Raw genomic sequence first — 11915 nt, forward strand, 5'->3', positions numbered from 1 at the left:
TCTCTAAACTCTCTCTCAGTTGCTGAACTGCTAGGAGAATATTTTACAGAATTCTCCCATGCTTCATAAGGAATCCTGTTACTGATTTGCTTTGTCCCATAGTATTCCACAAATATCTACAGCTGACCCCAGTCAGACACAGGATACAGGCTAGATGGACCTTCATTCCATTAAAACAAATATGGGCACAGGAGCAGCCATACTCTGTCACATTCACATGCAACAATGATAGTTTTACATGACTGTTATACTAGAAATGTATAAGAATTTCACAGTACAATTCATGTAAATGATGTTTAAAACAGAATTAAGAAAAAAGAATTCTGAAAACTATCTTCCCAGATGAGCTTACTGCTATGTAGTGTGGCCTTTGAGAAATGAGGATTTCCCTCTTCGGGAAAAAAAATATTTCATCACATCTACATAGAGTAAAATACTCCAAAACCAGCAAAAAAACAAAAACAAACAAGAACAAACAAACAAAAAAAAAACCACACCACAAATCCAAACCAAACCAAAAAAAAACAAAACACAATAGACTCCAAAGCAATGTCTCTATAAGCTAAAGTAAAAACTAATTGCTGCCGTTATGAATTTATACAGATATTAGTTAAAAAAAATAAAAAAATAAAAATAAATAAAAAACAAAAACATTATCAACACACAAAACAAAATAACAACAAAAAAATCACTCATAAATTTTAAGACACCTATATAGCTACTGTGAAAAAACAATCTGCAATGGCCCTGTAAAGCTGCATACAAGCTGAAAGGAAGGTTGATGCACCAGAGGAACCTATGCCATAACAAGTTTCTTTCACAGACCTTTGCATTAGAAGTATAGATTCACTAAAGTCACTGCTAGAAATTTATTTTTCTACTCATGTATATGTACACATACACACACCAACTGAAATTCTTTGTACTCATGGATCTGCATGTGCAGCGACAGAAAGCATCCAAGACTATTCCACCCAACCCACAGTGGCACTTGCACATGTGCAGCATAGCATGTGAAGAATAAATATAAAACTTGTATGCTACATGTAGCTTGTGTTCTTCACATCAATAAAATAACTCCAAGCAAAATATATAAGTTAAAATATAAACACTTGACTGTTCCTCAGTCTGTTCTATCCTAGCTCTTTGGCACCCATCCTTTACAGGCCAGAAGTTTCACAGATGGAGTCTCAAATGCCCAGCAGACACAACAGAAGTTAGATTTTACAAAGATGCTTACTACACAAAAGGCTGACATCTTTTGATGTCAGTCTAACCTAACAATTTATTATCAATTCCAGTGCAAACTATCCTAAAACATATTCCCAATACAATTCAGAATTTGGAAAAGCTTTAGAAGTTTTTTGTTTGTTTGTTTGTTTTTAGAACTTGTTTTCAGGATTAGGTAACACTTATCTGAGATATTTGGCAGAAGGATTACATTTGTGTAGCTGGCATTATAAAACACAACTAATTCTTCAATCTCAACCTTATCAAACAACAATCAAACATCATCAAGGAAGTTTTTGCAGAACAGATTATAGTGAACCTACGAAAATAGTAGTAATCAAGTTCTTTGCTCCTAAATTAGTCAAAATTAAAGACTGAAACACATAAATTACAGGCCTTACCTTGCTCTCATGCCATTTGGGGAAATCCTGTTGCTTTCAACAGTATTTGGCAAGTAGAACAGGCTTCTACCCTTGCTCATTTGTCTTATTTGTATATTTATGTGCATAAAAAAACATAACTCATTTCTACCATTTATTTTTGAAAAAAATTACCATAGCAGTTCCTTTACCTGTTACATCATATCTTAGTCATATTTAAACAAATACTACAGAAGGAAGATTCCCATGACACACTTTTTGTCAAAGAAAGATCTAAAGTGGCAAATCCTATCAAGTCCTATTAGCATTTACATCCTAATTCTGAAGGCACAGTATTAGCCGTATAAAACACCTAACAAGAATACTGAAATCAGATCAGAACATTAATTCAAAACACTGACAAAACTAAACAACAGTATTTATCACTTCACATGCAACCACTCCAAAGGAAGCCATCAAACAAATAACTTGCATCTCATTCATTGGGTTCATACTCAACATAAGAATGCTGACTTGAAGAATTTTTTTTCTCCAAATTATTTACCTCAAGAACAAGCCAAAGCTGGTCTCCATTTTTCACATCTTTCTTATAGTACATGCCATAGAATTTGACTACATTGGGATGATCAGAGAGAGCTTTCAAAATGTTGTATTCAGCTTCAATTTCTTCATCAATATCCTGGGATCACAAATGAGAAATACGTACCAGTTAATAAATAATAAGAGCAATTAAAAAAAAAAAGTTCTCAGGCCATTCAAATCTAGTTTGAAATAATGAAAAGAGAAAAAAAATAATAAAACAAATAAATCCAAGTATTAAGGTGCCATTTGCAGAGCTACAAAGCTTGGTTTTGTTTACTTAATGGAAGTCGTGTTTTCTTTTCCTTGGTCTTCTGCCTATTTCAACTAACAAATGCACAGGTATGGCAGAGGAGCTCTCAGAAGAATGGGCAAAGAACATTTCAAGTTGAAGCCTGTGCAATCCACAAGTGTATAGCTGCAGACTGATGAGTTTTTGGGAACTGCATGCAGATGCCTTGGGAAGTCACGAGTTACTTCTCCAGTCTCAAGGCTATCTCCAGCCAGAGATGGTGCAGCTGGAACTACCTTGCTACCACTCTGTTCACAAACAAGTATGACTGCAGTCACATCTTACTCCTTTATCATTCCACTTTCTGGAATCATCTTTGAATTCTTCTCATTTTCTGCTATCATAGAAATTGGTGATATCCATGATTTCTCCATTTTTTCCACTAAGCTGAGTAGTGGCACTTTGGTCAGTATGTTTTATTGTTGTTTTGTCTGTTTTTTTAAACAGACCTCATGTTTCTTACATAGTGAGGCAAGTCCATTTGGAGGCAAGACCTGACAAATTATTGTCATCACATGCACCAGGAGCTGTGCAAAGCCCTTCAGGCCAAATACAGATGCTAGCAACTGTGGGCACTGGACAAGTCAGGTGACCCCTTTCACCTAAGCACTGAAAGAGCTCACTGAGGGATGTTTTTAGACTGTTTTAATCATACAGAGAAAACATTCAGTCCATCCAGGCCATGTTCTGCCACATAGAGGCAGAATAGCTGTAGTCATTTTCCCTGCATTTTTTAGATCTTGAAAAAGCATGGATAGCAAACCTGTTACCAAATTTAAAGTGCTTTTACTACAATTTGCTATTTACAGACAAAAAAAATAAATAGACAAATCACTTGTAGAGGGAGGCTACTCATGAAGTGTACTATCCATATAAATGGATTTCATACCAATGAAAGGCACCTACTCAGTGCTGAAAACCTTTATCACATGCCTCACCACCACCGAATGGAAGTGACTACAGGGGTGAAAAGAGTTGCTTTGTAGTCCTAATGAATGATAAGCCTCATTTTTTTCACAACATAAGACACCTGTGCCTAAGAGGACACCTGTTTCCTATGCAGGTCTCTCCAACACTAAATCCAAGTAAAGCTCCTCACGTTAGCTTGGGCTTTTTTTTTTTTTTTTTTTTTTTTTGACTGACCTCAAAGAACTTCCCCTGTCACCAGTATCTTTAGAAATTGGGTTGTTAAAATTTCACATTGAGCTTATGTGAATAAGTCTTCTTACAAATAAGACAAATAAGAGATTTTTTTTTTTTGGGGGGGGGGGGGGGGGGGGGGGGGGTGGAGCAGGGGAAAGGAGGAAACAGCAGAAGTTTTCCTCTATGTCAAAAAAGAAGAAATTCACTCTATGTGAATTTTCCCGTAAGCACAACACAGAACACAGCCAAAAAAAAATAACAAGAAGGAAAGAACAACCAGCCAAGGTACTGGAAGGAACAAAAGGACAAAAATGGAAAGAGTCAAAGATAAGAGGGAATGAGAGAGAGAGCATCTGGTAAAAACAAAAGGACAAATTGAAAAGAAATCAAGTCAAAACCAAAATACACACAAAGCATACAATAGCCCTAGCTGCCTTGGGGAAATTGGAAAAGAATTATCCACTGTCCCACTGTGATGTAATAGATGTCTCTGTCTCCTGAGGGGTACTCAGATTTTGAAATTTTTACCAATATGAAGACAAATGAAAAGAGGGATATGAAATGAATAGAATATTTATTCCATACATACTAGAAAAAAAAATACCCTCCTTTGCATTTTATGAAGAAAGACAACTTGATATATTTGGTTGAATTTAATATATTTACCTGCATAAAACATAGCTAAAGGGAGAGCCTCTTCTAGAAACAGTAGATGGAATATTTTCACGTGAACTTAGATATCTTAGGTATCTTGGCTAAAAGTCTTAAAGCACAGTGGTGCTTACTTATAGCCCTAAGGACAAGATTAAGATTGTTTTCAGTTCCATCTTCATACATAGTCATTTCAACACCTTTGCTTTCTTGTTTCAGTTGCAAAAATCTGAGGTGTTATTTAACATAAAGAATCTAAAAGGTCTAAAGAAATTAAATGTGAAATGCTTATTTCAGTTTCGTATCACCCACAATAATGTAGTTTCTTAAAATGGTATTTCCAGATTGAATTAAGTAACATAAAAGCCCGTTTCTGCTCTATTCTTCAGTCCACCTCTTATACGCTGCACATTTCTGAAACCATCTTTAAAGAAAAAATAGTAAAATTCAAAGAAAACATATAAACTACCTTTTTCATCATTGCAATGGCTCCCTCTGCAGCCATTAATAATACTTTCAGTTTAAACAAAAAAGTCTGGTTTTATAACTTTCACTCTATTTCTAATACTGGATTGCCATTTTATTATACCAACATGGAGATACAGCAGCTACTTTAGACTTCCTGTGAATAGGAAGGGGAAAAGAAGAATGGTGTCAGAATAAAAAGGAGAATATGTTCAGTTAAGAATTCAAGTCTTGTGCTCTGATGTTGACTGAATTATTGACTTTCCATTACATATCAGTATCCTTGGTTCACTTGCTTGTGCACTGAAAAAAACAACACACCTTTAATATAGGCAATAAAAAAAATCCATGAGAATATTTGTCAGAAGAAAAATCTAGTTTTAAAACAAAACTAGAATTTTAATATAAGCAGATGTCTTTTTTGAATAATATTGGGGTATGCTGAAAAAGAAAATTTTCAGTGCTTCCAGTTCAACATTGTCAATCCATGGAAATTCTGGGTGACAACTTACAGGGCTTTAGGCAGCTGAGATGAATAGAAGATTAAAAGTATCAACTGACCAAGAAGAAAATGTTAAACTGCATGCTTTTACAAAGAATCAAGAAAAAAAAAAAAAAAGAAGAAAAAAAGAACTTTTAAGTAAACTATTTCATTAAAATTGGGAATCTGTTATACCTTAATATTTTTTTCTTTCTTCTGTATCCACTGTTTTTATTTCTTCTGGCTTCTTCATATGCTACTTCTTTATCTCCTATTTAATCTGTTTCTCTTTCTTTTAGCATCATCTTTACTTCCTCTTCTTTCTCTCTGTATTTATCTTCTACCCTTTTCTTATAGCCTCTAAAACGTACAGAATGTTGAAACTTGACCCGAGTCCTTCAGAACCAGTTGGCTGTTAAGGACCATTCCTGAACACTTGTAAAACGGATTAAAGCAGAAACATTTCCTGCCATACTGGCATTAGATGAACACCAACTGCAAGTAAGTCCTCTGTTCATTGTAAACGTGCAAACTTTGTTTATAGAAAGCAATAGAGTCCAAACAGTTTCCAATGCATCTGAATTCACCAAGAGCCCTATTGCTCAGCTGCAAACCACATTTACTTCGGGAAAGGTATGTGATACTGCATTGAGGTTAGCCTCCTTTTGTTATTTTGAAAGTATACTGAAATGAAAAACAGATTAACAGGAAACAGCAAATAAAATGCAAGACAGAGCGTTTTCACATTTTGTGGACATAAAGGCCACAGGAACATAATGAGACATGGTGTGACACACAGTGTTTCACACAACACAGTGTGCTTTTCTCCAGCTGCCCAGAGAACTGTACATTGGAAGCACATGCCTCATGTCAAAGCATATGATTGTAGCAGGATCACAGAGCCAGATTGTTGATGGGACTGGAAACACCTCCTCTTGCCACTACAGTGTCCTTGCTGCTGTGCAGTCCATAGCTTGTGCTCACACACAGCAGCATCTGTTACACAAGACCTATGAGCCCAACAGAAATTGTAACACTGTGCTGAGAGTGCAAAAGGTGAACTCAAAGGGGCCACTTCAAAAAAGGAATAGCTCCTTGTCTGTGCTTAGCAGGTTACTGTTCTCAAGAACAATCTCACACCACATGTAGCCATCACCAAAGTCAATGGAGTTCACCTTACGAACCAAACTAACATTCTTCCTTACTCTTCGAGCATTATTCTGCCTCCCCACAACTGTCAGTTTTTGAATACAAAAACCCTCTGCTACATAATTCCACATCCCCATCACCTGGTGCTTTGTGTGTAGGAGTTACTGCCTTTGTATTTTCCATTTGAAAAGATGGATCTCTAAGTGTTTTGGCACATTCTGAAAATGCAGAACCAATAATAACAAAAAGAAAGTATGTTGTTTTATTTTTAAAGTGTCACTCATAGCACTTAGCCCAGCTAAAAGCACATATCAAAATAGATGCTTGAAGGGACATTTAAGACACTTAAAAATGCATAGCTTCCTTACTGGCTAGCATGTCAAAAAAGGAACAACATTAAAAATATAAGAAGCTATGACTCTGGTATTTAAAAGGAAAATAAGCAGGTCTATAGTTGAAATTAAAAGATAAGCAAGGCGGAACCAAAAGTAGAGTAGAGTTTAGGTCTATTTCTGACTTCTACCATATGTGACCACTTCCAAGATCACTCAGGATACTGAAAAAATACAGTGATAGCTAGAAAATATATTTTACTTGGCAGGTTGGACCTATTGATTCTAATGTAAGTGACCTACTGAGATTTTAAGAAAAAGAAAAAATAATGCATAATACATTCAGTTACAATTAAATAAGTACAAACAACAGTAATTTAAGTAGCTTACATGAACAGGATCCAAGATTTTGACTGCTGCTTTGCTGCCATTTTTCTTATTTAATACCTTGAAAACTTTTCCATATGTTCCTTTGCCAATAGTCTCAATTATTTCCCAGGTATCTGAGGGGTCAGGAAAGCTATCAAATATGATTGTTTTCCCAGTCAACGGAAGCATCTCAAATGACAGCTCCTAGGAAAAATTAAAAATTTCAGCATTCAGTGAACAAATGATTATTCACAATTGGTTTCCTACAAATATGAAAACAAATATGTATTCCAATCTCTAACACTAAAAATGATGTGGTTTTTTTTTTTTTTTTTTTTTTTTTTTTTGCTTCCATGTAGTGTAGGAAAGCATAACAAAGAATAAGTTTGCACTTAATATAGGTACTTAACATGGTCAACACAGTATCAAATTAGTACAAGTGATTATTTGAATTTCCCTTAATTTCTGGCTTGAGTGAAGTGAGTAGAAGCTTTCCCATAATGGAACTAAAATGCAACTCTGGGATTTTTATTTTTATTATTTTTTTTTTTTTAAAGGGGCAGGGCAATGGGAGCCAAGCTCAGAGACTACTGTTACATAAAATCCAGAGGAATCCTACTCTCAGCATTTGAATTTTTATATAGAATTGAGCCAAGCAGATTGAAGTGGTAGATCTTTTTATAATATTATGGTCTTCTGACAAGTAAACATTCAGTCATGGAAAACGTGTTTACTGGTGTACATTCACTAATGCACATATTTTACATACTGTACAGGAAACCCCGCACCTACACCCTGACGTGATGGATACAAGTCACGAGCACATGCTTTTATACCAACTATCCAGCATCTACAGTGTTAAAAAACAAGACACAAACAAACCAGAAACTCCCACCTTTACCGTTTTTTAAGAACATGCAAAAACCTGGTAGAGGGGTGTTAAAAAATTATGTTCTTGTATTCCAAATTGCAGAGTCAAGACTGAAAAATGAAAGGGGCAGACAACAGCGCAGCCTCAAACCCTTACTGAGTAAGGGCATGACAAATAAGCGAGCTTTGGAGAGTCACTTCTGTATATTCATTTTTTAAGTTTTCTAGCCTGGTTTAAGAGTACTATATCAATTTAATTATTTTTGGATTTTTCATTTTCAACAGCATACATCCATACACAAAGCAATTTATATCATGATATGCCAGTTACAGAAATAGCATTATACTGCGCTTTTCTGATAACATACAGAATACTTTCAATTTCAGCTTCATTTTTGGCTTCCAGCATACTCATCATACTTTCTTTATTCATCTGTTTATTCATATAACCACGCTATAGAAGCAGTATGTACACCCCTTAGAAGCAGCTGAAATGGACTGCTACACAAACATTTGTTGTATCAGATCTTTAAATTATCCAATATGCACATTGGTACATTGTACATATTCAGACATGTTTTCTAGCTCTCCTGGGGAACTTCAGGTTCAGAATTCTTCCCATTGCTCTGCTTTTGGTTGATTAACTCACTCATCACTGAGAAAACAGGGTTTTCTTCTCCCCTTTTTTTCTTATTTTTAAATACACGACTATTACCAGCTTCTACACCAGCTCATGCAGCAAAGTAGAGTAATAACCTCTTAGCATCAGGAAACCCACAGAAGTCTGTTGCCCACTGAGCACTGTGACCATGGCCCATCACCTCAACTTCAACGCCTGTAGGAGCAAAATGACCCAGTTTCACCCGTCATAATCAAATCTCCCTTAACACAAATCCAAGTTAAGGTCAAAGCAATGGCAGGAGATCAAGACGTGGAGACCTAATACATAAATCCCCAAACTCCTATTACAGATTCAAAAACTCCTCTTTCCTCCCATCCACCTCTCCCACTTAGATTCCTATGAGCACAACCCAGTCAGGAGACTGATTGCATTACCTTTCCTGTTTCCAGCAAAGGCCTCCTCTTTCCCAGAAAGTGAACACAAACAATTTATAACATTTTGGTCAAGGATTTCTTTTTTTTTTTTTTCTTTTTCTTTTTCCCCCTTTTACCTATAGAACAGTGCTCAAATAAAAACATAATGTTTATATTTTCTTAAAAACAAAGAAGCAAATAAACAAAACCAAAAGACCACTCTATAGGTACATGTAAATGCTTTATAGATAGCTCTTAATTGCGACTACACAAGATGATAAACAATTTATTTGGGGGATGACAGTGAGATTGGATTCATAATCCCAAACTTTTGTTTTGGGAGACATGGCAATGATGAAATTTCTGTCTGAGCCTAAGTTTTTAGAACAGAAGTCAGCTGTTTCCTTAAATATTTACTCAATACATAATGGATGATTTTCTAGAAAAAAAGGTGTAGAGCAATCGATGGCCACCTTCATAAAACCAAGATGCCCAAATCATTTTACATGTAGACATAATCCAATATATTTTCTACAGAATAGTTTTCTACTCAAATCTAGGTCCTGCTAGGTCTCACACTGCAAGGACATGCAGCAAACATCCCTGACCCAAGCAACGTATAGGAGATATGCAGAAGTTCTAAAAGGAAAAATTTCTTTCCTTTCAAAAATGAGTGCCAAAAATGAAGGAGGGATTCAAAGATTCCAATACATATCCCATGCCAGAGCCACACAGGGAACTCTGATACCCTGAACCTCAACATACATCCTTAATCAAAGGTCCACCCTGCCATGCAGAGGTTTCACAGCAAAGAGCATGCTCTAAGAAACACCCATCAAAAACAGCTGCTTCAGCCAGCTTCTCAGGTTCCATTAATTTCCTACAGATTAACAGAATACAGCTGAAATTAATTTACTCCCTGGATCCCTTGCACATTTTTCTGCAGAGACTAGTGCAAGGAGAACTGTGAAAGGACTGAGGAAACATGCTCCTGCAGGTGTTATTGGCTACCAGGAATCAGTGCTACAAACACTGTCATATGCTTACTTTTTCCTCTGCAAAGCAGACTAGTTACACTTTTTTGTGTCTGAAATCACCACATACTTACCAATAACACGTTCAATAACTGCCATGCTTCATTGAATAATTTAAAGCTACTGTTCCTGAAAGATTTACTCTAATCCTTTGTCTTTTGATTTGCAGCTTCAAAATCACGACTTGAATAAGTTATATTGAACATATTTCCTCACTTCCACCATGTTTAAGAATGAGCCTCTGCAGATAAATTGTTTAGCTTCCAATTCTGTTATTAGAAATATATTAAACTGAATGATTTCAAGTGTTCTGTTCTGAGCTATGAACAATGTTTTATTGCATCTCAGTGAAGTTGAGACAGCTGATAATGATATAACCTCATATTTCAGCAATAAATAGGACTGTCTCTGGAATACGTCTGGTTGCTCCAATAACTGGGTAATTTATCATACCCCTCACTATTAAAAATTTTCTTTAAAAACAGCCTATGGCTTGATTCAAGCTTCTGAGCTAGGAATGTACCCTCAAACATCTATAAAAACTCCTTAAAATACCTCTGGTGTGCTCAAAAAATTACAAAATTTAGGGCTTTCAGAAGGAAAAACAATAGTTTGGGGAAGTCCTGGACAAGAAAGCAATTTATTTTTTTTGATTGCTTGTGGGCTTTATGTTTGTTTTGATAAGGGTGGGATGTGGTGTCAGTGATCACAGTTGTAACAATAAATTGGGAGAGATTTTTTTTCAGATAAGCCAGCTTTATATGATTTTTAGCTTTGTAGGTGATATCAAACATACACACTCTACTCAGCAGACCTCAGGCAACAAGTTAGAGACACCCAGAAATGCCCCACTTGGTATCGATGCATGCAGATCACTGAATTCTCCATCATTTTCAATATCTAGCTTGTTTGGAGAGTGAAGGGGAAGTAGCAGCCCCATGAAGAACGCAGTGTATCTCCTGTAGGCCATCAGATCACTGCAATGGAAATTCAGTGGAGCACATTCATCACACCTGAAACTTGAGACACTTACCAATTACACTACTGAGGGCTTTATGGTCAAGGCCACAGAGCATTACAGATGATGGTGTCAAGTGGGAATAAGCAATAGTTTTTGCTTCTGCAACTTGAGCTGCAAGCACAATAGAGCCTGAATTTCATAAAGAATGCTACAACTCAGCCCAATATTTTTACTATTAAAAAAAAAAAATAAATCTGTATTTCAGCACTCATAAGTTTGTCGCTGTTTAAGACCACGAAAGTTTGCAACTTCTTTCCTCCATCCCTCAGTTTCTGACTGGACCTCCGTCTCACTTAGATGAAAGCATATGAATTTGCTCAATAAGAAGCTGATAAAACAAGTGGGGCACCTCTTCTCATCCTTCTCCATAAAGGGAGCCCAGATGATTAATAAAGCAGATATCTATTCATTTGTGACTAGAATGAAGCCAACCTTAAGTTTCCCACCGGCATCTTGTCTCCAGGCTACCAAAATCTTCTGTTTAGTGGTCTTGAAAATCAGAACCGCAACCTCAAAGATTCAGTTGAAAACACAGCTACTGAAGTGGTCTTTGATCTCTCATTTTATTTGTCCACATCACTCCCCTCTCCCATTGCAAGCACTACATGTGTTTAACCAGACAGCTCCTGCACATATGGTGACCCTACCCTGTAATCTGCCAAACAGATTCACATTTCTCACAGGATGTAGATGTCAGGAGCAAACAACACTAGCTTACGTTGCCCATTGGGTCTGTTTCCCCACGCAGAGGTGATACTTTCAGTCTTCACAGCATTCTGAATCTGAAATTCAAATCTCTTGCCTACCAGATGCTAGAAAATTATTTTAAAAAGCAAAACAACAACACACACACAAAGAGAGAGAGAGAAAAAAAAAGGAGAGAG

At 36.3% G+C, this 11915-nt stretch overlaps 1 protein-coding gene across 1 annotated transcript in view; it reads right to left on the reverse strand.

Annotated features, from left to right (window-relative positions):
• The window catches only part of MYO3A (myosin IIIA), a 114971-nt gene extending 105109 nt beyond the window's left edge, over positions 1-9862 (reverse strand). Inside the window, exons 1-3 of the mRNA XM_068673687.1 lie at positions 9742-9862; positions 7093-7275; positions 2155-2289 (exon numbers count right to left, since the gene is read on the reverse strand). Coding sequence (XP_068529788.1) covers positions 2155-2289; positions 7093-7275; positions 9742-9849 — 426 coding nt within the window. The 5' untranslated portion in view covers positions 9850-9862. The remainder of the gene's footprint in view (positions 1-2154; positions 2290-7092; positions 7276-9741) is intronic.
• Between the last annotated feature and the right edge of the window lie 2053 nt (positions 9863-11915).

The sequence above is a fragment of the Anas acuta genome, chromosome 2 (assembly GCF_963932015.1).
Source record: "Anas acuta chromosome 2, bAnaAcu1.1, whole genome shotgun sequence".
In the NCBI taxonomy this organism is placed as follows: Eukaryota; Metazoa; Chordata; class Aves; order Anseriformes; family Anatidae; genus Anas; species Anas acuta.